At 43.8% G+C, this 27,372-nt stretch overlaps 1 protein-coding gene across 1 annotated transcript in view; it reads left to right on the top strand.

The window, feature by feature from the left end:
* PDZD2 (PDZ domain containing 2) overlaps nt 1-27,372 on the top strand; it is a gene marked incomplete at its 5' end in the record, with an annotated part of 238,404 nt that overhangs the window by 164,015 nt on the left and 47,017 nt on the right. Inside the window, one exon of the mRNA XM_082836165.1 lies at nt 22,062-22,173. Within this exon, the coding sequence (XP_082692291.1) occupies nt 22,062-22,173 (112 nt within the window). The remainder of the gene's footprint in view (nt 1-22,061; nt 22,174-27,372) is intronic.

Here is a 27,372-nt window from a genome sequence, read left to right as displayed (position 1 = left end):
AGCAATCGTCCCCCACAAGTACACACGCTTCAGGGCCGTACTTCTGGGCTTCTCCGTCATGTCACCCCCAGCTCTCGTACGCAGATCCCAAACCCACTATCGTCGGTGGAGAAACCAGCACTCATCCTGCTTTGACAGTTAGTTCTGCCTTCTGTGTGCCCTGGACACCACCTGGCCCCACTTCACCTTCCACTGCACCCCCCCAACAAAGCATCGTGGAGGAGGGGACACCGGGCTTCTTCCCTGGCTCGTCACCCTTGCCTGAACGCCCACCATCTCTCAGCCATTCTCTTGAGCTCTGGTTTCAAGCCAGACGACCCGGGTGTGAGCCAGAGCCCTCCCTGCAGGGCCAGGAAGTGGGCACACGACATTTTCCCACCTTCACAATCTGCTCAGGGTCTGCCCTGCTGGGCCTTCCAGAGGTGCTGAACTACTGAGAAAAAGAAATGTTTCAGTTCTGTGTTTACAATCCAAGACTCTTTGTTTTATAATTTTTAAACACTATCAAACCACTTAAACGAAAGAAACCTGGTACTATTTTAATCGGCTAAGTCACAAAGCCTTTTACTTCCCAGATGATAATGATTCAACCTGCAGCCAAGTTCCGCTCTGACTTTGACTCTTCTTGCACCTGTAAGTCGTGGACACTCCAAGCACTTAGGTGGAGCAAAAGTGATACAAACGCTCAGGATCTGCCATGAGCACCCTTGTGAGTTATCTTTCCATGGCTACAGGAAACGGCCACGAGGTTTTCCTTTCGAAGAGCTCGGGCCATGCTTAGAATAGAACCACGTGGTGAACATCAAGTGTGAGGGGCAGAGGCAAGAAAAAGGGAACAAGGATGGGACGGGGAAATCCCACAGGCATGTGCGTGATTGTCAGCCATCTCAGGGGGTCTGGCTTCAGAGGGAGGAGGGGGGCCCTCCCTCCACCTTCCACAGACATCCCCATCTCCAAGACTGCCAGCCTGGTCTCAGAAATAGCTGAGTCTAGTCCCCTCACAATACCGACTGTGGTCCCCATCCGCCCGATTGGCCATTCTTTCTCAAGGCTTTCTTCTCCACTTTGTCTTCTGCTCTGCAGTGACAACTTTTAAGTGAGAATCTGACCATGTCACTTCGTTTAAAGTCCTTCAGTGGGTCTCAATCACGCTGAAGTTACAATCGCAGCTCCTTAACGTGCAGCCATTGGCTCCAGCCTGCCTGTGCTGCCTTTCCTCTTGTATATGCTCCTGGCAGCCCTAAACACACAGACACACAGACACACACACACACCGTGCATGTGTGCGCACACAGCCCTCCCTGGCGCTCTCCCAAATCTGCTAATCGCTGCTCACCTGGCATTTAGCATCTGCTGTTTTCTATTTATTTGTTGCTACATATCTTTTTTGGGAGAAGAAAGAAAATACTTAACACTTATAAACTTTTGAAGTCAGGTATACCTCGTTGGACCCCCAGTATCCAATGAAGTACCTTGTATTCAATACATACTCAGTACGTATTTCTCAATCATAAATCTATCTGTAGAACAGTGGTTCTCAAAGTTCCCCAGACCAGCAGCATCAGAATCACCTGGAAATTTGTTAGAAATAAAAATCCTCAGGTCCCACCCCAGACCTGCTAAATCAGAAACTCCGAGGTGGCATCTAAAAAAATTTTTTTAATAAGCCTTCCCGGTGATTTGGACTAAGGCTAACATTTGAGAACTTTAGAGCCCTCCAATAAAATGAGTGCCACATGCGTTATTATTAGCTATTGAAAAAAGTGAGTATCCTTTCTCAAGTGTAGATAATTATAGTTCATTTATTTTTAACTTAATTTTATTGAAGTATAGTTGATTTACAGTGTTGTGTTAATTTCTGCTTCACAGCAAAGTGACTCAGCTATGCTTTTTTTTTCATATTCTTTTCCATTATGGTTTATCACAGGATATTGAATACAGTTCCGTGTGCTATACAGTAGGACCTTGTTGTTTATCCATCCTATATATAATAGTTTGTATCTAGTTCATCTTTTTTTAAATGAGGTTTTTAAGGAAAAAAAAATATCTGGCCTTCTGAGGGAGTGGCTCTTTTTAAAATGAAGAGAGGAAGAAGAGTTTTAATATAACAGGATGTGGAATGGGTGATACCTCTTGAGTGATTAGGAACCTGTCTTTCCCTTTTTATATATCTAACAAAAACAGAACAAAAATGGAAGTAATGATTGTTGTTGCCAAATCTGCAATTGTCGAAGCTCAGCTGGGAAGATTTTGTTTAGCACATCAATCAGCAGACCTGTATCCGGCTTCCTTTGGCATCAAGGGAATCAGTTCTAACATTTTTGGAATCACTGGTTTGGAAAATCTTGGAGAACTTTGGGGTTATTAGGGTTTAAGAAGGAATAAAGGACTTCACCTCTCAAAAGGAGAAAAGAAAAGCCAAACTGGATCTTATGATTCCGTAAGTCTGATGTTGGTGTTTGATTCTTCGTTTGTTGATGGCTTAACCCTGAGGTGTGGGAACCTGAATCACAGTCTTTTGGAAAAGGCAGCATTCTGGGGGTAGATGTCCATCTATATGCGGAGAGAAAGGAGAGGCTCTCTTGTGTTTTATTTGGATTGAATACGTGGTAAAGAGCCTGGGCACTGAGGGCTTGCAGTGACGTGTCTGAGGGTGCCATTGTTGGTGAAGTCAGAGTGTGGGATTGTCTGTTGTTTGGGGCCTGAGCTAGATTTTTCTGGTGAATCGAACTTAGAGGCTAATGCAAGGAACAGAGAGCACCAAGAGTGTAAACTTGCGATTACTGTTAAAACAGGAAGGTCCCAGTGTCTGACTGAAAAATCAGGTCTTCACAGAGTAAAACTATTAATGCAGAGAGACACTGGCTCAGGACTCCCGGAGCTTTTTGTAAGGGGAGCAAATGTTCTTTACTAAAGCCTCGAGGGGAGGGTGTTAAGACAGGCTGCTCATATGGGCACAGGTGGGCTCTGCTGCTGCATCTCAGGGTCCCTCTGAGCACAGGGTAGTGGCAGCCACTGCTTAGAGACGTCCTCCATCTGCTCGTGGGTCAGGAACAGTCTTTCCTTCTCCTTGGGCTTCCACTTTCTACTTATCTAACTTTAGGACTCACCTCCTCCAGGAAGTCTTCCTGGACACACATATCCTTCATGCCTGTAATACATACTGTATTTTCCTTCGTGACCCTTAACGCAGACTGTAAAGACATATTTATACATATGACTGCTTGCTTACCATCATCTTCCCCATGAGTAGAGGATCCCCGGGGGCAGGGCTCCTGTCAGGTTTGCTCACAGTTGGCTCTCAATATGTATTATGGATGGTTGGACAGGTGGGCAGAAAGGTGGACGGTCGATGTGCCCTCTCTCACTCCTTAATGCTCCTGCATGCCCCTCATCATAAGGCTTAGTTACCTTGCATTGACTTGCCCGCCTTGCCCTGCACACCACGAATTTTAAATGGGCATGGCACATAGTGGGCATTCGTTGTTTGTATCCGCCTCTCCCTTTTGGGAGTTTCCATCTGGTATACAAATATCAGTGTATATAAGATCATTTTTCCAAGTATAGCACTGGGAGAACAGCATCCCTTCCCTTAAAATAGGACATCAGTGGAACCACCTCATTAAGAAATGAGTAGATTTCCTATTTTCTGTTTGGTTAAGCTTCCAGAGCTGCTAGCAGCTAGAAAGGGAACTTAGAAAAGGGAACTTTTAACAAATCAACCACAACAAAGGATTGACTATCCCCAGGGAGTTGGTGAAGTAGTAGGTGGAATGTCAGTGAAAAGACTAGCCAAAAAGGCCCCAGGGAAGACAGCAGGGAACCTCGGGTCTCAAGATGCAGGTTCTGGTACATAGTCATATACAGGGTCAGGGCCACCAGGAACCTTGGGGGGTTGGCTGCTCTATACCTGCTGTTTTATAGGCTAGAAATCCTTGGTGAGAGAGAAGATCGCTGGGCTCTGCTGAGAGCAAACTTGTTCCCCTGGATGAGTCATGTTATAGCCAAGGCAGCAGCGAGGGAAAAGCAGAAGGGCCTGGAAGGAAAAGATGAACGCATCTCACACACGTGAGGGGAAGAGCTGTGTGTAGCAGACGCGTGAATGTACGCAGGTGGCTCCCTGCTCTCGTGTATGTTAAAATGCACAGGGAGGGTACGGTTTAGGCTGATCATCTGATCCCCAGGTGCCACGCTGGAAGGCCTGTTTGGCACATCTGAGTGGGGTCTAGTTTCAGAAGCTTCCCAGGTGATTCTGATGCTTTTTCAAAAGCAAACCTTTGAAAGATGGTGGCCACTGTAGAAAGCAGCCAATTCGACCACACACACCTTTGTTAGCCACATGGCAACTTGCAGACGTGACCCAAAGTGGCGGGGTCCCTAAGAGTCTCCTGGCTGGGAGCTGGATGAAGCCCAGGGACCAATCTGTGCATGGCTTTGAGATAAGAGGAGCTTTTAGGCCCCCAACTATACCTTCCTCCTTCCTGCAGTCTGGGACGCAGGGAGAGAAGCTATGGTGGTTGTGCTGCTTGTGGGAAAGTTGGAAGCACAGACCCCCGAGCCCGTCCTGCATCCTTTGTGAACACAGACTTGCTTGCACACCTTGGCTGTCATTGCCTTCGCAGACATCAGTTCCTGGTATATAGACTGGCGTGGTTATTGCAGAAGCTGTATTATTCCCACCGACAGCCCAAAGCAGGCAGGAACTCGTACTGATCCATAATTCCCACGGGTTGTATACTCTTCTCTCCACTGTCCCTAGCTGTGAACTACCCTCTCCTTCCCCTCAGCATCTTAGACTTCCCCAAGTAGATCTCAATGCATTTAGATGTTCCTTAAGCAACTCTTTAGGTAACTCAGGCCACGTCAAAGAGGCTGCGTGTTGGGACTCCCCAGGTGGCGCAGTGGTTGAGAGTCCGCCTGCCGATGCAGGGGACACGGGTTCGTGCCCCGGTCCGGGAAGATCCCACATGCCGCGGAGCGGCTGGGCCCATGAGCCATGGCCACTGAGCCTGCGCGTCCGGAGCCTGTGCTCTGCAACAGGAGAGACCACAACAGTGAGAGGGCCGTGTACAGCAAAAAAAAAAAAAAGAGGCTGCGTGAAGCTCGTTGCGGTATGTGGAACTGTCAGAGCGAGACAAGACAGACAAGTCTGCAAGGATCGTTAGTCTAAGAAAATAAGATTTAAACTCGGGGGTGGTTTTTTGTTTGATTTGGTTTCATACTTAAGGAGGTGAAGTGATTATTTAAATAGGTGGGGGGGGAAATAAGGTAAGAATAATTATTTGGCCTGGATGCATTGCCCAGAAAACTGCTGACGTTTGAATTAGGCTTATTCCCCTGGCACATTTTTCTGGGGCCTGTTCCAACTCGTTAACTGGCTTTGTGCTGCGTTTTCATCCGAGCAGTTTGCAGTTCTCAAGGAAGTCAACAGCTCAAGTGATTTGCATAGGAAAGCAAATATTGTAAGCTACAGCCTCCCAGCGCCATGGTCTCCAAAGTAGGGTGAGCACACCCCAGGGCAGGGTTGGGGCGGAGTCAGATAGTCCCCTTGCAGTGTGGGCAGAAAGTATTAGAACTTGTATAGATTTTTATCTCATTTTAGATCATTTTGTGTTTTATAGTATATGTGTACATTAGTACAGTAGCATAGAGTTATACATCATGAATCTGTGTCGGGAGTGCCTGATGGCTACACGGTCTATAATGGTTGACATCACAGCGTGGAGCCGTAGGAAATACAGTTTAAAGAAATCCCCTTAGTATACAGGCAACTTTATTATCATTTTTGGATTTGAAAAATTCCTTCACATTTCAGTGGAAATAAAATATGGACTATCAGGCACGTAATAAAGTTTCTTTGCCTCCACATTAACTTGGATGAAACTGACACCGTAGTGGTCATGAAGTGACTTTATCACGTCAAGTAAGTTGGTTCCAATCTTTGGATATTCCATTACAGTATTACAAGATGCCTTTTAGCCCTGCCCCTTGTTATGAATTTTCCTCTTATAAATATCATCCTTATTAATTTAGTTGTATATGTCCACTGGGAGTTGAAGTCTGTGGTCTGCCCATCGAAATGTGAAGTAGAGTATATTAAGATTGAAGGAAGGTAGCAGTGCAGAAATGGAACTGAAATAGACAAAATGATGGCAACCACACGGGGGAAAAACAGGATTATGTGACTTATAAATGAATATGTCTTATATATTATATATTATGAATGAATATATCTTATTCATTTATGAGCTTTGCTAAGCCTTTAAGGTAACAGAAATCCTTGAGATGTATGTGTCTTTGGAGACTTTACATGGAGATGGTGCTGATACACAGTCTCACTCTCTTAAGAGAAACAGGATATCTCCACTTAGTTTCAATTTCAGTTATCGCGCTGGGGTTTTGGTATTTTTTTTAGGAAAATCACTTTGACAGTGCATAGGTGAATTAGACAAATAGGCAATGGATGCTAGAAAAAAGCACACCTGACTTGAAGACTTCATGAGAAGTGGAAGATTTGAAGGGGTTTTGGTTTGTTTTTTGGTTGTTTTTTTTTTTTTTTTTTTTTTGCTTTTTCACCACATTGTATGCAACATGGTAGTACAGAGCCTGGAAATAAAAACACAGCAGAATATGAGAGATCAGAAGTTCCCCTCTGGAATCCAGGGCAGAAATTTCTTAAAGAAGTAGAGCCATTTACAATGAATAGAATTCTCCTCACCCACCCCCTACTGTAACTGTTTGCTTGCCTAGCTTTTTACATAAGTACTGATGTAGCTCAGTGAATGATGTTTGCAGAAAAAAGAAATCCATGCCTCTCCCTTCTGGTTCTTCCCCTTACTTCTTAACTTGGGATATCCTTCCTTCTATTCCTGACTCTCGAAATTCTGAAGCCCCTCATTCCTCAGAGACTTTTCTAATCCCTCCGGCTTTCTGTCATCTCTGCTTTCTCTCATTGCCAATTCCATTTGTCTGTTTCTCACATTTTAGAACCTAGAGTCTGTCGTACAGAGTGAAGTAAGTCAGAAAGAGAAAAACAAATACCGTATGCTAATGCATACATATGGAATCTAGAAAAATGGTACTGATGGACCTACTGGCAGAGCAGGAATAAAGAAGCAGACGTAGAGAAGGGATTTGAGGACACGGAGGTGGGGGGGGAGGCTGGGAGGTAGTGAAAGAGTAGCACTGACATATATACACTACCAAATGTAAAATAGCTAGTGGGAAGCTGCTGCAAAGCACAGGGAGATCAGCTCGGTGCTTTGTGACCACCTAGAGGGGTGGGATAGGGATGGTGGGAGGGAGGCCTAAGAGGGAGGGGATATGGGGATACACATATACATATAGCTGATTCACGTTGTTTTACAGCAGAAACTAACACAACATTGTAAAGCAATTATACTCCAATAAAGATGTATAAAAAAAAAAAACTTAGGGCTTCCCTGGTGGCGCAGTGGTTGAGTGTCCGCCTGCCGATGCAGGGGACACCGGTTCTTGCCCCAGTCCAGGAGGATCCCACATGCCGCGGAGCGGCTGGACCCGTGAGCCATGGCCACTGAGCCTGCTCGTCCGGAGCCTGTGGGAGAGGCCACAACAGTGAGAGGCCCGCGTACCGCAAAAAAAAAACTTAAAAATCAGAAAGACACCTCCTGATTTATAAAGGAGTAGATGTTTTCAAAAATTTGTTGGTAAAGCTGATATTCAAATTTATTTCCCCTAGAAACGAACATATTTACTTAATAAATATTTGTAGAATTCTCTTTTAAGCTAATGGTGGCAAATAGGTAGCCTGCATGGCACTGCACACCCCATCTTCAGCCCCCAAAGAGGACATTTCTACTCCCTCCTAACAATCATCCCACTGGCACCGGACACAATCTCAGAAGCTGATAATGTGGCCTTGCAGGTGTCCACAACCAAACCGTAGTACTGGCCAACACTGGACTGTAGCCAGCTTTGACACAGCCATCTGCATGCTGAGCGCCATGCCCAGTGCTTTGGGGGCTTCGAAGAGGTAGCAGTCAGTCTTCCTCTGTTACAGGATTTGTTCTATTCCATAATGAATGAGAGTTATTTCTATACTTTTTATATTCACCTCTTCCGTATAATAAATCTTTAGGAGCCATATGCTCTATTGACCTAGAGGAGGGGTGTCTCATTCCGTCCAGGGATCAGACAGGGCTCAGTAGATGGGGTGATGTTTGACTATTCCATAGGATTTCTACAGGAACATCCACAGGAGTGGGTGACACCCTGGAGTGGAAAAATAACACGTACAGTGGTCCACAGATAGGAAATTTTAAGGCTTGTTCAAGAATCAACAAATAGTCAATTAAGTGCAAATGTCCAGCCCATGCTTTTAGTTCCACATAAAAAACTATGACTTATTTTACAAGCTATATACTCACTGATGATTTTAAAGTTGAGTTACAGGGTCAGAGTTTTTGTTTTAAGGTTCCTCAAGCAGTAAGGTAGAGGAAGAGCTGGGCTGAAGAAAGGCAGATGGAGGTGGAGGTGTTTGCTATAGCTCCACGGAGAAGTCAGCAGAGCCTGGACTGAAGGAGAGGGGCCCAGAGGGTGGAAAGGCAGGAAGCAGTCTGACGGGTCAATGGAGAAAGGGAGCAGGGCCAGCCGGCTGCCTGGAGAACTGGGTTCTGCAAGCAGGGCTCCTTGGTTACCACCAAGGAGTAAGTTTCCTTCTCCCCCAACCCCCGTTTTTTTTTTCTGAAGGCAGGACTGATCCTAAGCAGAATTTTGAGTGGGATTTTGTTTACCTTTGAACCCTCCGGCCTCTTGTCATTTGCTCCTCCTTACTTGTTGGACCCTCTCTCCCCAGGTTTCCTGGAGCCCAGTATCCTCATACTGTTCTAAACCCCCACTGAGGCACCCATTCTCTCCCCTCTCCCCTAAGAGGTTGCATCCTCCCCAGAAACCTCTCCTTTCTTCTTCTCCAAGCCATTTTCTCCCCTTCTCCCACCACCACCACCACCACCACCACCAACAAAGACCAAAACACACACAAAACCCTTTCCATCTCTTCTAAGCCGTATGTTTGCTAACAAAGCAATGCGATTAAACCAGGTCAAATGGTGGCCAATAACCCTATGACACTTAGCAAAGTATGTGCATTTTTTTCATTAATTTATTTATTTTTGTCTGCATTGGGTCTTCGCTGCTGTACACGGGCTTTCCCTAGTTGCAGCGAGTGGGGGCTACTCTTCGTTGCGGTGCGCAGGCTTCTCATTGCGGTGGCTTCTCTTGTTGCGGAGCACGGGCTCTAGGTGCACGGGCTTCAGTAGTTGTGGCACACGGGCTCAGTAGTTGTGGCTCGCGGACTCTAGAGCGCAGGCTCAGTAGTTGTGGTACACGGGCTTAGTTGCTCCGTGGCATGTGGGATCTTCCTGGACCAGGGATCGAATACATGTCCCCTGCACTGGCAGGTGGATTCTTAACCACTGCGCCACCAGGGAAGCCTTCAAATGAGTTTCTTATCAGCATCATTTTTAAATGAAACATAAAGATGAAATCACAAAAGCCTGGATGACACAGATGTTTTTAGAGGAAATACTGTGGTAGAACAGCAAGCCTTGTCTCCAGCAGTAGCTTCCTTAAAATGTCTCTACTTGTCAGTACTTTCCCTTCAACTCATAAAGTTATGTTTCTTAAAATTCTTCAGCTTGTTCCCAATGATTTTGGATAGGGATGGAGGTGGGGCAATGGATAGAGCTCTGGTATGAGTTATTCCTGTAGATGAGAGGTCGGCAGTTGTAAAAGCCAGCTCATAAATATTTCAGGCTTTGCTGGCCAAACAGTCCCCGTTGCAACCATTCACCTCTGCCTTTGCAGTGCAAAAGCAGTCATAGGCAATAAGCAAACTGATGGGCATGACTGTGTTCCAGTAAAACTTTACAATGACAGGTATGGGGCCAGATGTGGCCCCCAGGCAGCAGTTTTCCGACCCCTGCTGTGGGAGATCATGTGTGAGCCTGGGACCACCTCCCCTATTACTACTTCCCCTGTGGGCTCCACGGAACACATCTCAGCTTTCCAGTCCAATTCTTCAAGAAGTACATGCCCTTAGAAACATATACCAGCAAATCAGCGTGAACTCAACGCCACTCGTGGAAAAAAAAGAACCCAGAGTACAGCTTGTGTTGAGCTGCAAAAGGCAGCAGATGGTCTTAGGGTACTGCCTGGAACTTAGCAGCAGACCAAAATTTCACCACAATGTCCTCAACATAACCAGTTACTGTTTCTCTAAAATCTGCCTAAGTGGCATGTCCAGTTAAAACAGTCTTTTTCTGTTACAATAAGCCATAGTATCATGTAAAACTTCCTTAAAATGTTTGCATAGAAAAAAGGTGTTGGAAAAATCTGACCTGTTTACCATTATTGCTGAATTGGATTTGACTCAGAGGCTATATTAAGGCACCTCAGATAGTTCATCTCTTATTTTCTTTCCTGCCAATCTTCCTGTTTACTTCTTAGGTCTTTTGCATGCCTTTCTTTTTCTTTTTTTTTTTTGCGGTACGCGGGCCTCTCACTGTTGTGGCCTCTCCCGTTGTGGAGCACAGGCTCCGGACGCGCAGGCTCAGCGGCCATGGCTCACGGGCCCAGCCGCTCTGCGGCATGTGGGATCTTCCTGGACCGGGGCACGAACCTGTGTCCCCTGCATCGGCAGGTGTACTCTCAACCACTGCGCCACCAGGGAAGCCCTCTTTTTCTTTTTTGATAGCGCTCCCACATCTACATTTTGTGTGTCTTGTGGTTTTCCTACCTATGTACACACAACTTGCATTTTATCCTTCTAGAATTTAGGACTAAGCATATCACAGGCCTGCTGCTCCCAGAGATGTGTCCAAGGCGAGCAGACAGCCGGCTCCTGCTGAGAAATGACCCAAGGGTCTGCCTTCACTAGCCAGCCCACAACCCCAGAGAAGAACTCCAAACCCCAGTCTTCTCACTAGGTCATGGGAACACGGCGACAGTGAGCATTCTCTTGCTTTGTAGAGAATGTCTGGACTTGCCTTGCCCGATTTGAAATTGATACCAGTTGATACCAAGGAGGGTATCTCCTTCTTGCATCTGCATCTCCTGTTCTTTTTGATGAACTGAGAGTCCCTTGAGGATACTGTCCTCTCCTTGGGAGGGTGACACATACAAACGCACCACAGGAGGGGCAGATGTGGGCCAATGACTGATTACACTTCTGTACCCTTAAAGGTGATCTCTTTGCCTCACCTTTCTGAAAGACCAAGGGATCTACTTAATTTGTATGCCTAAAAATCATCCACGTCATCACCAACAAAGTGTGTTAAGCCTGTTCACATTGCTTGGGGATGATAAATGGGAGAACACGGGAAATGGGCTCAGATAGAACAAGGACAGTATTATTTCATTGGCGAAGCAACAGCCTGAGCACCTCAGTTGACATCAGCTGCTGCTTCTCCCCCAGCTGCATCTGACGCTCTGTGTGGACCAGCGCATGCTGCGGGGGGCGGGGCGGGGAGGGGAGTTTTACTTTTCAGTTTTACTGTTTTCTTCTTCAGTGCTGAGTTCGTCTCTTTGTCGGAAAGCAGTGAGTCTAGCGTAGCAGGAGATTTGTGTTTGAATTTCTGCAGTCAACGCACAGGCTTCTTGCTACTTGAGGCTGATTTATGGTTGTTCCCATTCCCTTTTTCTGAATGGTTATTCATTCCCAGCGCTGGCCTCTGATGGCCATCTGCTTCTCCTTTGGTCACTCGAACATTTGCCCCAGAGATTTGGAAAATGAGCTTCCTCTGGAAGCCTAAAAATAAGCTTAGTGTGACTGAAGCATGATGGAGGATTCACCACCCTCCCCTGTCCTGTAGATACTGACCAGGGGAATGAGCCAGCATGGCTTCCTAGGGATTTGGAGCTTGGATGTCTTCTGTCACATCTGCAGATTTTTTTTTTCTCTCTCAGGTGTTGGGAACCGTAAAAACATGGCATGAGCTGGGTGCAACCAGTCCTCCTGCAGTTTTCCTTGGGATCAGATGTTCTTACTCAATGGAAATAGTTGGAGATAAAAGCCATACTTTGCATGGTTTGTTTGTAAGGCTTCAAGAGTTAGCTGAGAAAGACAGGTGCTTAGGAGTTAAGCACTATATTAATCACAGTGTGTTCACGGAGATCTCATAAATGCTTTGGACAGCAGTTATAGGACATTTCTAAGTATTAGAGTTTTAGTTTGGACCCAGGGGGCCTGTTTCATGAGTAATGATGGTTTGCTCCCCACCTCCAGAGGACTAAAATTTGCCAGAAGCTAAAACTCAATCCCTATGCTATTTCTCATCCAAAATTATTTCTAGCCACATTGTCCAGTGCAACTTTTCAGAGGTTCTGCAATGAGATAAAATGTCAACATAATAATGATATTCAAACAATTAAAATACCAACAAATTCAAATCCCTTTGCAAGTCATAATCCAAAGATGTTCAAATCTAAAACAATTAACATCCAAACTTAAATTTCCTTGACGTTTTGAGTTAAAAACCAAAGTACTTAATGGCGTCCTTTGATCATTCTGATTTCTTGTTTTGTTCCATCTTAGAAGAATGACGTACTTGATGCTGGGTGCTGGGTGGAGATGGTTCCTGTTCTCCATCTGCAGACTGGGCTGTCTTCTACTGTAACAAATATGGCTGTTTCAGCTCCAAGAAAGTTGAATTTGTTCAACGGCATGTCTCTTGTGTGCTTTACTTTTTAGTGAAATGTAAATGAACAAAGAGTAAATGGACCCATAATGGTCTCAAGTCGTTGGCCCCACACCCTTGACCTGTTAAAAAAAAAGGAACCAATTTCTAGCCCCTGGACAGTTGTCCCAGGCAAAATTTTGTTCCCAGGATCTTATTTAATTTTGCCAAAGACCCCGTCAAGAACTGGAAAAAGTCTGAGGTTTTTACACTACAGTTTCATGGCTGCTGGTAGAAGACATGAGATTCCTGAGTCAGAGACAAATGACTTTATTACTCATGGCACAGCGAGTAACTTTTGGCTTTCTCTAATCCCAGTTTAGGATTCAGTCTCAGTTTAGAGCTTCCTGTTTGCATAATTCCCACTCCCCCCGCCTATGGAAGTGAAGCAGAGGGCCTCAGATAGATGCATACACAGTGGATTTGCTTCACAGCTGGGAACCCTGAACGTAGGCAACCTGAATCTTTGGGCTAGAAGCAAACTTGATGGCCCTTTGCTCCAGAAAGAGGCGTGATTATACTGGACAGTGAACAAACCAGGCCCTTCCTTCTGAGACACTGTCTCTAACCTTCAAGGCTGTTCATCCAACATCCTCGAAAAGATAGATAAATCCAGAGTAGAAACAGCCTGTGCCCCTGTTCACAAGCCACACAGAAATGGGAGAGACCCATGGAGAATGGTCTCCCAAGGCTATAGCACAGACTCAGTAATAGCAAGTAAAAGGAGATTGATGGTAAAAAATATTCTTGGCTTTTCTTAAAAAGATGCCAGTCAGTCTATAGCAGTTGTTTGGAGTCTATGACCATGAATTTAAACCCAGCGGCAAGAATCTACCTCCCAGTCTGGGTGGAGGAAAATCAATCTGGTCCTGCTTAAAGTGCTTTTCATTTCTATTCAAAAGCCTCTTGATTTGCATTTATACTTTGAGATGAAAGCGAAGGCCTCCCTGATGTACTGCGTTGGGTGTGGACTGTACCTCTGCCAGAGGTTCCAGTTCTCAAGAGCAGACATTTTCAGTCCTGGGCCTCCTTTTCCATCTCCACTGCCTCTTGGCATAGACGTGCTTAGCCTGGAGGAAGCTGCATCTCTCCTCCCCAGTTTACTCATCTGGAAAAACACCCTCTGCAGATTCCTGAACCAAACCTGCTGTCAGGAGTTCTGAAGCTTCTGTCCTAATGAGCTGGTGAAGGCTAATACCTCTGCCACCTGCTCCATGAGATTTGTTTTTCCTCAGGTTTTGAATATTCCAGGGGTCGAGTAGCACTGCTTTCTGCTATGTTTGGGGGTGGGGGGCAGTAGTTGGATCCGCCTCTAGTGGTTCACATCTGCCTCCTTTGGGAAAGACTCACTTACGTTTCTGTTTAACCTTTCTTCTTTCTGTGAAAGACTCCTTTCTTCTTTCGTGGCCCTGCTTGCTGAATCAGTGTGCCATTTTTACTTCTCCTTTGCTTTCTGACTCAGATTTATTTTTTCTAAAATACTCTTCTAGATTCTGTTGTATATATTAAAAAAAAGAACAAAAAGAAAAGAAATAGATTCTGTTGCGTGGGGCCCATCATTGTGAAGGAGATAGAATCAGTGAGCCTTCTGTTTACTAAAGTATCTATTGTTCTAGTGCATCTCGACCACCGCCACCTCTGAGTTGGCTAATTCTACCCAGGAAATATTCTCCCATCAGACCAACGTCAAGTTCTGGCTTACTACCATCCTGCCTGGCTCCCCTTTGGGATGCCGGTTTGCTTTTTTATAGTCCTAATTTCATATATTTCCCAGGCCACTGCTGTTGGGGGAAAAAAAACAACTTTGTCCCTTTAAAATTTACCCAGAAATTGTTTTATTCTTCCTGGTCTTCCTCACCCCTCACCTTTGAATCTGTCCAGACATTCAGACCCCTCTTGGTACAGCCATTCCAAGTCCCCTTGCTCAAACTCTTCATCTGCAGTTTATAAATCACATCTCTCATTGTTTTCTGGGCCTGGGACCCCCCATGGGGGAGTCATTGCATTGTGTTCTCTGTGCTTTTGCTTCCCTTCCTCAGTTGGATTTCCTGAGGTCCCAGTCACCCCCTCTAAACGAGGAATAACCAGTGTCTCCCACTTTTGTGACGCCCATTTTCAGAGTAGTAGTACAGGAGCTGGTACACCTCTTTTCCTTATACACCGCGCTGCCCTTGACCTCACAATCTCCTCTCCCCTTATGTCTGTCCAGTCCGTCATCTAAGATCTCATCTTTTCTTCTAAGGACTTAGCTTTCTTTCTTCAGCTAACATCATGTTCATCGTGTTCTCTTTACGTTTTTTCTCTTCCATTGCTCCTATTCTGATGGTAAGACCAGAGTGTGTTCTCAAATCCTCCTTTGGTGTCCTGGGCAAAGCTGATTTTTAAAAACTAAGTGCTCCACGCACATGCCTTTAAAATTGCCTTCTCAGCTGTTAGGTTTGCAGTAATTTTAGGGAGTTTTCTTCTCATCTTGAATCCAGGAAGGTGGCATATTCTCTTTGGGTGCCCATTTGTTTTGTTTTATTCATTAATTAAATCTGCTATCTTTCTGTAGGCATGAAGTTGAAATGTATATCTCTGCAGTCGAGTGGTATATTCATAGTCAATGTAATCATCAAAGCTAGAGGCATCCTGAGAACTAGTGGGGAGAAAGCTTGAGGGTTGTTTTTTTTTTTTTCTATTTCGGCTAAACCTTCACTATACCCCTATGATACACATTAGGTACCCTACTAGTACCCTCAAGCACATTCTTATTTAATCCTCATAATAACCCTATAAGATAATTACAAGGGAATTTTAACCCTTTAAAAATAAATAGTATCATTGCTACTTTAAAATGTCGAAGAACTGCCTCTGACATCAATGCTCTGTTAATATATTATGGGTACAACACATGTGACAACCTATGGTACATGTAAACTTCATTATACTTTTTTTTCTTAACACCTTTATTGGAGTATAATTGCTTTACAATGGTGTGTTAGTTTCTGCTTTATAACAAAGTGAATCAGTTATACATATACATGTATTCCCATGTCCCCTCCCTCTTGCGTCTTCCCCCCACCCTCCCTATCCCACCCCTCTAGGTGGTCACAAAGCACCAAGCTGATCTCCCTGTGCTATGTGGCTGCTTCCCACTAGCTATCTATTTTACATTTAGTAGTGTATATATGTCCATGCCACTCCCTCACTTTGTCCCAGCTTACCCTTCCCCCTCCCCATATCCTCAAGTCCATTCTCTACATCTGCGTCTTTATTCCTGGCCTGCCCCTAGGTTCTTCAGAGCCTTTTTTTTTTTAGATTCCATATATATGTGTTAGCATACAGTATTTGTTTTTCTCTTTCTGACTTACTTCACTCTGTATGACAGACTGCAGGTCCATCCACCTCACTACAAATAATTCAATTTCGTTTCTTTTTATGGCTGAGTAATATTCCATTGTACATATGTGCCACATCTTCTTTATCCATTCATCTTTCCATGGACACTTAGGTTGGTTCCATGTCCTGGCTATTGTAAATAGAGCTTCAGTGAACCTTGTGGTACATGACTCTTTTTGAATTATGGTTTTCTTAGGGTATATGCCCAGTAGTGGGATTGCTGGGTCATATGGTAGTTCTAGTTTTTAGGTTTTTAAGGAATCTCCATACTGTTCTCCATAGTGGCTGTATCAATTTACATTCCCACCAACAGTGCAAGAGGGTTCCCTTTTCTCCACACCCTCTCCAACATTTATTGTTTGTAGATTTTTTGAGGATGGCCATTCTGACCGGTGTGAGGTGATATCTCACTGTAGTTTTGATTTGCATTTCTCTAATGATTAGTGATTTTGAGCATTCTTTCATGTGTTTGTTGGCAATCTGTATATCTTCTTTGGAGAAATGTCTATTTAGGTTTTCTGCCCATTTTTGGATTGGGTTGTTTTTTTTTTTTTTATTGAGCTGCATGAGCTGCTTGTAAATTTTGGAGATTAATCCTTTGTCAGTTGCTTCATTTGCAAATATTTTCTCCCATTCTGATAATTGTCTTTTCGTCTTGTTTCCTTTGCTGTGCAAAAGCTTTTAAGTTTCATTAGGTCCCATTTGTTTATTTTTGTTTTTATTTCCATTTCTCTAGGAGGTGGGTCAAAAAGGATCTTGCTGTGATTTATGTCATAGAGTGTTCTGCCTATGTTTTCCTCTAAGAGTTTTATAGTGTCTGGTCTTACGTTTAGGTCTTTAATCCATTTTGAGTTTATTTTTGTGTATGGTGTTAGGGAGTGTTCTAATTTCATTCTTTTACATGTAGCTGTCCAGTTTTCCCAGCACCACTTATTGAAGAGGCTGTCTTTTCTCCATTGTATATTCTTGCCTCCTTTATCAAAAATAAGGTGACCATATGTGCGTGGGTTTATCTCTGGGCTTTCCATCCTGTTCCATTGATCTATATTTCTGTTTCTGTGCCATTATACTTTTTATACACTTCCTGCGCTTGTAGTTCATACGGAGCGTGGGACAGAGGTTTCTACAATTGCTAATTAAAATACCTTTATTCTGAATTGAGGGCAGCCTGATGATAACAACTCTCCCAGATTCTTTGGCTGATGGGCTCCTTTGGTGTAGCTGGGAGCCTCCATTGTCCATCTCTGGAGTAAGGCTGGGAGAACAGGGAGGAGTGCGGATATTCCAGCTCAGTCCTGCGGCTCCTTTGGAGGCTGGTTCTGTTTGGAGCAAGGCAGTGGTGAATTACAGAGGCCCATACTCTATTCCACGTGCATAGCCTGGGCTTTTATGAATCCTCTAAAGTTTGTCTAGGTCACTCCTGACTCCTTGGAATCTCCCTCAAAATCAGATCCACTCTTAACCTGCGTCGTCACTTCCAACTCTTTGGGCCATTTCTTACACCACTGCTTCAGCCTTACCTTCATTCCCACTTGCAGAGCTCCCCTGTCTCCTGGGCCTTTGTGGGAGGTCTGTGTGCAAATTGAGTCGCTTTGGGTCTTTCTCCAACTCCAGTTTAGGATTCAGCTTTCCCAAGTGAGATCTATGACCTCACATTTGCTTACTGGTTTCCAGAATTCTGTTGCTCTTGTCTTCTATTCTCTTTGTGGGATTATGCCTTTCGTTTAAAAAAGAAATCTCTTCCCCATCATTTTAGGGCGGTTTCAAGAGGGAAATCTGCCATCTTTAATCAGAAGACTATATCATTTAACTCTTAATTCAAGCCCTATTTTTCAGACGACAACATTAGAGCTCCAAGAGGTTGACAAACGTGCCTAAATTGCTACTAAATGGTGCAACCAGGATTTATGCCCAGGATTCTCAACCACACTCCCCTACCACCTTGCTATAAAACCAGAAGCTAGAGATTCTTCTTCACTGAGAATCTCATAGGTTATAGGTGTGGGAAACTGTACGAATAGAGAGGCTCTAAACCTGGAAATTGGCAAATTATATTAGATTCCATTAATATAATGGCATTGTTATATGACACGTGAATTGGAAATTGCTGATGAATAATAGATTATATCAACTGTTTCTCTGAACCAAAGGCCTTCCAGGAGAACTTTCTGCACATTTCATTTTAGAACAACTAAAGTGACATCATTTCCAGAGCAGTTTGATTTGTTCTGCATGTCTGAAAAAAAAAAAAAAAAGTACAGCAAAGGGTCTTTCTTACAGTGTGGACATTTTCAGACAATAGTCATAAAACTGAAGAGAGGTTCACTGTAATCAAACTGCACTTCATATGTTGCTACTTCCTGAAATAATCTGGAACTAATGTATCTAAGCAACCTACTTCCTGTTCATTGAGTTATAAGCCACCTAAAACCATGACAGACTGGTTTTTTGTTACAAGAGGAAATGGTTCCATTTAAATTCAGAACCTTTTGCTAACGTGGCCAGGAGATTCTGAAATAAGATTTCACTTCTGCCTCAAGCTCACCAGTGTGCCCTTTGCCACGCTTTGAGATATCTCTGGGTTCATTCTGATTGATTTTAGTTTTTAGCTACAGGCTTTCGGTAGTTATGTAACATACACCATCTTGAGCGTAAGATTTCTTTGGTATAATCTTTTGGTATTTTATAGATCATAGAAACCAAATCATGTCATTCTTTGGTGCATTTCAGGATTTAAAGAAAGAAAATATTGTTTCTTAAGGCTGTGGTTCTTTCTTCTAAACCACCTCCCCAGATTCAAAAAATCAAAGAGCTTACAGCATTCGTGTGTGCGTCATAAAGATTTCAGATTCGACATAGAGCATGTAAAGCTCTTGTAAAACTCTACACCACTCATTTTGTACGCTCTTCACATATAATCTATCCTAGATCCCGGGTATGTGTTGTAAACAAAATGGTGTTACTTTAGGGTCTCAGTTTATTTCCTCATCTGTCAAGTGGAGATGATATTATTTACCTTGAGACATATTTGCTGTGCAAATTAAATGAAAAATAATCGAGGTGAACGAACTGTACAGTACAGTATTGATCATCCAAAGTGTTAATTGAAAAGCATCTCAGGTTGGAGGTGGGAAATGGACTGGTAATACCTGAAGGTGGAGATCCAGAGACTGAATGTGGAGTTGCAGCCTCGCCTGTAGGAGTTGGGAAGCCTCGGACAGGCCACTTTCCTTCTGTGAGCGCTTCTGTCATCTCCAGAATGTCTCCGACTGTGTGCAAACCTGGGGCTGTGCTGGAAAACTGGAACGCAGAGTGGAAGGAGGAAACCTCACAGGTCCAGGAACGGTGGGCTGGGGTTGCTTTCCTCCCTTGGCACCTGAGCTTCTCAGTCAGCCTTTCTGATTGTCTGAGACTTGACCACTGTGTAGTAAGCCACGCATGTAATGGGCATCAGAGGAGGTAATGACTAGCAAACTGAGGAATACCTTTCTCTGGGAGCCTGGGTCAGGCGGTGTAACCGGGAAGAACCAGGAATTTTACTCCGTCTCCAGCAATTGCTGTTTACAGTCTGGAGACAGATTCTTTCCATAAAGTTTTTAAGCCAAGCAAAGGAGAGGCCCTGAGGCTTCTCTCTGGATTATTCCTATTTGCATGTCTCCTTCTGTGCCCCCCCCCACATCCCTGGCATGTCTCCAAGAGGCTTCTTTTGTACTGTGTATGAATTAATGCCCCAATTTGGTGTTGGGAAAGATGTCCCTCTAGAGAATCTCTAAAATCACCCTCAGGATTCCATTCTTGCCTTTACTTCATAATTTAAACCTGGAGACCTGCCAATCCCGGACGTTGTAATAGGAATTCACCAAATTTCTCTTTGTTTTATATATCAAGATTAATTTGTTTTCCCAATGCCTCTTCCTCAATTTGCCTACATCTCCTCATTTCTCAGAATTTTTCTTTTCTTCTTTCTCATCCCAAAAGATACTTGAACTTGAGGGGGATGGGGGAAGCTTCCAGATCTTTTATATTACATATAAGAGTTAGCTATAAACAATTACCTCTTAAAAAGGGGGCTTACCTGGGAGATTACTCTTACTGCTTACTTTATCCGTTTTCATAAACTGAATTTGATATACAATGTATAATTTTTATTATCTATTAAAATTCAGCGTTTCTTTTTTCTTTACATTATAATTACAAGACTTTCCAATGACTGCTAAGTGGTAAAGGATATCATCTATGTCTTTTTAAAGGACATGTATGTTCCTTAGTGTGAATCTTACCTATTTTAATTAATATGACTTTTTTTCTCCAGAACCTCAAAGGAAAATAAAATTTCAAATGAGAAGGCTCATTTGTTCGATGTATCTCCTAAGTTTTCTACATGTAAATTTACCCCCCAGATTTTCTTTTTTTTTTTTTTCCCCGATACGCGGGCCTCTCACTGTTGTGGCCTCTCCCGTTGCAGAGCACAGGCTCCGGACGTGCAGGCTCAGCGGCCATGGCTCAGGGGCCTAGCCGCTCCACGGCATGTGGGATCTTCCCAGACCGGGACACGAACCCGTGTCCCCTGCATCGGCAGGCCGACTCTCAACCACTGCGCCACCAGGGAAGCCCCCCCCTCCAGATATTTTTATAACCACTCTCAAGCACATGAGTCTCCTTCTTCTCTCTAATAAGCATAGCTCTTAGCATGTTGGGCTTTTCTCAGATGGAGGACCAAGGGGCCTTCGGGTCATCCTTTCTGCATAACCTCTTGGTGTCTGATAATATAGACATACAACTTACAGACGTGTGGGCTGACTTCATAGATGTCTCTGTGTGTCCTGGGTGGTGCTTGATTCTGGAAGGTATTTAATCAGTACTCAGGAGTGTTAAAAAACAAAATTCAACCGAGTAAATTTGAAGATCTAATTGGCTTTATTCAGCAATTCATGTCTCGGGCAGCATCCCATCTAGAAAAGAGAAAGGCACTCTGAAGAGCTGTACAAAATGGAAGGTTTTATAGGCGGACAGAGGGTGGGGAGGAAGTTACAAGGCTGGATTCTTTCAGGCAAGGTTACCGTCCCTCAAAGAAAAACGGGGTTTCAGGCAGATTACCTCACTAACCAGGAGATTACTGGCTGACTGGTTTAAATTCTACTCCTGGGAGAGGCTGGAACTGCAGTTCCTTTAGGTATGAAGTCTTGGTGGGGCTTAGCAGAAGCAACTCCATTTTGGAGTTGTTGTTTCTTTTTTTTTTTTTTTTTTTTTCTTTGCGGTACGCGGGCCTCTCACTGTTGTGGCCTCTCCCGTTGCGGAGCACAGGCTCCGGACGCGCAGGCTCAGCGGCCATGGCTCACGGGCCCAGCCGCTCCGCGGCATGTGGGATCTTCCCGGACCGGGGCATGAACCCGTGTCCCCTGCATCGGCAGGCAGACTCTCAACCACTGCGCCACCAGGCAAGCCCTGTTGTTTCCTTTTAATGGGAGTGTAACACATGGAATATCTGGTTGACCCAGGGTGTAGTTATTTGGCTGCCACAAAATCAAGGCTTTACTGTATTTTAAGAATTTTAGAATTGAATTTAAAATTTCTTGTTTAATCATTGTTGTAGTTTGTACTGTAGGGAAAAGCACTTGGCCCACCAGTCAGGGGACCTGCAGTCTACTTGTGGCTTTGTGACCACCTGGGTGACCTTGATCAACACGCTTTCTCAAGAAACAAAATGGCCCCATGGGCCCTTTCCAGTTTGAACCCTCCCTGATTCTATGCTGTGCGTTGAGATGCGTGCCGAGGAGGAACTTGTCAGTGTGAGGCTGTGTGGTTCCAGGTTATCTGAAGGGCTGTGCTTTGATCCCGTGAACCTTTTTTCTCATGTGACGCCTGTATTGCTGCTGCTTGAGCCTGAGACAATGTCTCAGAGGAGATGGCAGAAGTGGCCGCAGACTAGCCTCTCCCATCAGCTCTGTGCTTTCTGCATTTCAGATGCCTGGGACAGAGGACTCCCAAGATGCATGCGGCCCCGAGGAATCCAAGGGGTCCTTGGAAAGTCCGAAACAAGGAAGCAGTAAAATGAAACTCAAGAGTCGTCTTTCAGGTATGTGGACTCTTTGCCTGATACACCCGCCTGAAATGGAGCTTCCAGCCTCAGGAGCTCGGGAAGATAAAGTCATTTGCAGGATGAGCTCTTTTTTTCCTTAAAACCTCCAAATTCTTTTTCCTTTTGATGGTGCATGCCCCGGGCATAACAGCCACCTTCAGCCTGGCTGCCCACGTCAGTATTTTTATTTGAGTCATAATGAAATGAATGTCAACATCTCTGTTTGCCTATGCTTAAACATCAATTTCCTGTAGTGTTTGGTTCACTTACTTCAACAGGACTTAAGGTGACCCTTTCACTGTGGAATACTCCTGATGGCCTATCTTTCCAGCGAACATACCTCTTCCTCAAACCCATGGTCCATGGGAACCTGGGGCAAAGAGCTATTTATTTAGTAACAAATCTGCATCTCAACTAAATGGGGTAGGGGAGGGGGGAAATGGGATGGAGGTGTAGTTTTTGTAACAAATAGATTTGCCATTTCCTGGGCACATCATAGCAGCTGGCCTAGGCCCTGAGAGAGAAAGTCAGAGGCTGTGTGTGGGGACTTCTGTGGGTCTGAGGCACTTTAGCCTTTACAGGTTCTTTCTATAGAAAAAAGAGGGAAAAAACCCGCAAATTATATTTCATGGCTGCGCTGGTATAAAGATACAAGCTGGATTCATTATCATCTATTAATTACTATTATGTTCATTTTTTTTCTCCTGAATTTAAAAGAAATCAAAACATTTTTTGCGGGCCCCTAGAAGTGGCATGGGCCCTCAGCAATGTGTCTGCTGGTCTCACGGAGAAATCACCCCTGGCTACCCAGCTGTGAAAGACATCTGGTCTAGCAGGAAAAGCAGGCATTTGGAAGCTTGGTGCGATCAAGTTTACCCCTCAGCTCTTGAGTTACCTTACGACCTCGGCCTGGTTATTTAACCTCCCTGAACCTCCACTCCCTCGCCTAAAGGTTGAAACAAACAAAAAACACGCATAAAAGCACCTAGTACAAAGCATGGTGTATCGCCATCCCCCAGTATGTCAGTTTCATCTTCCTGCCGTCTCTGGCTGCCCAACAAGAGCATCTCCAACCCACATTGCCTGCCCCCTACTATTCTCAGGTAAGGTGGCAGGTTTAGGACCATAAAATACATCCATTAAAAAAAAAAAAAAAACTCTGGCAAAATGAATTGCTTTGTATTTGTAACTCAGAATAATTAGGTAGTGTCTATCTGACTGAGTGTTAGGATATGGGTTTGCGACAAAAAGCAATGTGATGGCCAGAGGCTGATAAGACTAGAGGGAAAGATGGTCCTCACATGCGGAGAACGACCAGCTCCCCTTCAGCTCCGAGGAACAACTGAGAGAAATACATCTAAACCCTATGTGTGTTTGCAGTGGGGAAGGAGGTCTTTAGGTCAGCTGTCTGATCAGCACCTTATAAACAGTTCCCAGGGGAGGGTCACAGAGCTCTGGGGAAGTACAGGGACCTTTGAAACCAGTGCAGTCACATTCCTCATTTTATGGATGTGTCCAGAGAAGGTAAGGGGATCCCAAAGGTCACTCATTCAGTCTGTCTTCCAGACAGAGTTCTTCCTACCCACCCCTTGGCTTCCTGAGGAACTTGGAGAGAATCCCATTCCCCAGTCTGGGGCTTTACGGATACAGATGTGGGGAGGGGATCCTAGCTGACGACCTTCCAGATCTATGATTCTCCATGTTCGTACTATTAATTTAGAATGTGCAGGACATTCGGCTGAGTAGTAAATCCAGAACTGGCTACTGTCTGCCACAAATGGATGCCTCCCTCTCTTCCTGTGTTTTTCCTAGACATCCAAGGCCATAACAAGGAAATATAGTAGAAGAAGCACATGCGCAAAGTCAGGAAGAACTGTGTGCAATTCCCAGCTCTGCCATAACTGGCTGTGTGACCTGGGACAGGTGACTTAACTTCTTTGGGTCTCAAATTTTTCACCTGTAAGATGAGAGTTATAATTGCAAATCAATGTGAATGCCTTCTAAGTGCTGGGCCTTGTTGAGAGATCCAGTTGAGCGAATGTATATGTTACCGCAACTCCCAACTGTGGCAGCAGTAGGCCCTCACCACATGGTAGCTGCCATTGTTATGACCGTCGTCGTCAATATCACGTTCATCATTGTCATTTTCATTATCATTATTCATCGTTCTCGCTCCCTCTCAAGAGGGGAAGATGCTTGAATGGGTTCAGATAGGAAGATTCTCAAGAACTTGCAGGTCATGATAAGGCACGAACAAGAGGTATGAAGACTGAAATGTCTCTGAGTTGTGATACTGGGGGAGGCATCCAGAGGAAGCAAGATAAAGGATGGCCAGTACATGGGCGGGGCTTGGTAGAACACAGGAGGAGGAAACCCGGGGTCTAGACTTGGAGCAGAATGCGTGAGAAATACTTAGGGACGATGGGGAAAAGAATTGGTTAGAGAAGTTTTGGGGAACTGTTTTTCTGCCTCAGCTATCTGAAAGATCCAATAATCCAACAGTAACAACGATTCAGTCCAGCAGAGAGATTTGGGGGAAGGAGATTCTTGGCATGGGAAGTGATGGTGTGGGCAAAATTGGGTAAAACTTCAAGTGATAGTTATATGCTTCCCAGTTTGGGTAAGGATGTGGGTAGAGGACAAATCCTCTCCTTTGAGGATCATCAGGCTAGAGCAATGAATTCATGTAGCAGGATAGTGGGAGCTAAGACTGGAAAAGTAGTTTGGAGGCACCTTAAAGAGGCTTAAGGAATTGGTTCTCCATTCAGTGCTTTGAAATATGTTCAGTCTAAAGACATTTGAATGCAGGAGATTTTAATGTGATCACCTCCTAATTTCTGTGTCCTGTAAACCTGGATATTTATTTCATATTTTCTTAAGCGAGTCACTCTGGTATTCACATATCAGTATATTATCTACAGACACTACCGTATGTGGTTTCTCTTCTATCAATGGCAAGTGCTTCCCTGTCAGCTCAAAAGGAATTTTCTTCTAATAAATCTTCTTCAGATGAGTAAGCATGCCAAGATAGATTAACCTGGTCATGAATTATTAAGGAGGTTCTGTAAAGAGTTTCCAGCCATTTCCACTAAGATTTGGGCCAGTCTGGCTCCAAAATGACTAAAGCGATTTTATGGAACATTTTTCCTGATATTCTAACCAGAGTTTTCTTTACTTCATACCTCCTTTTTTTGCCAGCAGGGTCCCTTTTAACTTTGGTATTTTTGATTTATCCATGTTAATGCCTTAGGTTTGTGAAAATGAAAATTTTTCTTTTGATTGCAAAGGAATTTCAGGTGTTTGAAAACCTGAAATTTGAATCACAAAGTTAATATGTAGCTTTTGAAAAACCAGGCTTTTAGAAATGTCCATTATAATATAACTGTATCAGCCCTGTTCTAACTTTTCATCACTATTGAAAACACATCAATATAGTATATATTTTTAAAAGAGTACAGAATCATGTTGTTTTATTCCATGAAAAACTTCCTGAGAAATTTTTAGATAAATTGAAATTTTACGTCATCAAATGAAAATATTACATAGTCTAGGAGAATTTGATATTTCAAAGAATCTATATGTATATATAGTTATATACACAAACACATATATACACATGGCTCTCCACATATATATAGTATATAATAAACATCATAATATGATTATAGCTACGTTCAGTGTAATTGAGCCATCATTTAAAATTAAAGTCCCGGGCTTCCCTGGTGGCGCAGTGGTTGAGATTCCGCGGGCCGATGCCTGGGACCACGGGTTCGTGCCCCGGTCCGGGAAGATCCCACATGCTGCGGAGCGGCTAGGCCCGTGAGCCACGGCCGCTAAGCCCACGCGTCCGGAGCCTGTGCTCCGCAATGGGAGAGGCCACAACAGTGAGAGGCCCGCGTACCACAAAAAAATAAATTAATTAAATTAAAGTTCCTTAAACCCTCATACACTGTTGGTGGGAATGTAAACTGGTGTAGCCACAATGGAAAACAGTATGGCCGTTTCTCAAAAAACTAAAAATAGAACTACCATATGACCAATTAATTCCACTCCTGGGTATATATATTAAAAAAAAACTAATACACTAATCCAAAAAGATACATGCACCCGTGTTCACAACAGCATTATTTACAATTGCAAGATATGGAAGCAACTTGAATGTTCATCAGCAGATGAATGGATAAGGAAGATGTGTGTATATATACAATGGAATATTACTCAGCCATAAAAAAGAACTAAATAATGGCATTTGCAGCAACATGGATGAACTTGGAGGGTATTATGCTAACTGAAAGAAATCAGACAGAGAAAGAGAAATACTGTATGATACCACTTATATGTAGAAGCTAAAAAATACGACCAACTAGTGCATATAACAAAAAAAGAAGCAGACTCACAGATACAGAGAACAAACTAGTGGTTACCACTGGGGAGAGGGAAGCGGGGGAGGGGCCATAGGGGTAGGGGATTAAGAGGTACAAACTATTAGGTATAAAATAAGCTACAAGGATATATTGTACAACACAGGGAATATAGCCAATATTTTATAATAACTATGAATGGAATATAACCTTTAAAAACTGATTCACTATATTGTACATGTGTAATTTATATTATACATCAACTATACTTCAATAAAAAATAAAATAAAAAATTTTTAAATGATTAAAGTCCCTTAAACTATCTTATTTTAAAATAGTGTATCATATAAACTAAGTATGATAAAGATGTCTTTAAAAATCATTACTATAGGGGCTTCCCTGGTGGCGCAGTGGTTGAGAGTCTGCCTGCCGATGCAGGGGACACGGGTTCGTGCCCCAGTCTGGGAGTATCCCACATGCCACGGAGCAACTAGGCCCGTGAGCCACAACTGCTGAGCCTGTGCGTCTGGAGCTTGTGCTCCGCAACAAGAGAGGTCGCGATAGTGAGAGGCCCGCGCACCACGATGAAGAGTAGCCCCCACTTGCCACAGCTAGAGAAAGCCCTCGCACAGAAACGAAGACCCAGCACAGCAAAAACAATAAATTAATTAATTAATAAACTCCTACCCCCAACATCTAAAAATAAAAAATACCACTGAGAGAGTGAAAAGTCAAGTCACAGACATGGAGAAGATATTTGCAATACGTAGATTCCACAAAGGACTCATATCTAAAATATATTAACAATAAAGAAAATAAAACTCTTATAAACCAA

This window comes from Leucopleurus acutus, assembly GCF_964270905.1.
Source record: "Leucopleurus acutus genome assembly, chromosome: 3".
Lineage (NCBI taxonomy): Eukaryota > Metazoa > Chordata > Mammalia > Artiodactyla > Delphinidae > Leucopleurus > Leucopleurus acutus.
Note: the sequence above shows the minus strand (reverse complement) of the source record. Positions and strands in the feature narration are given on the sequence as shown.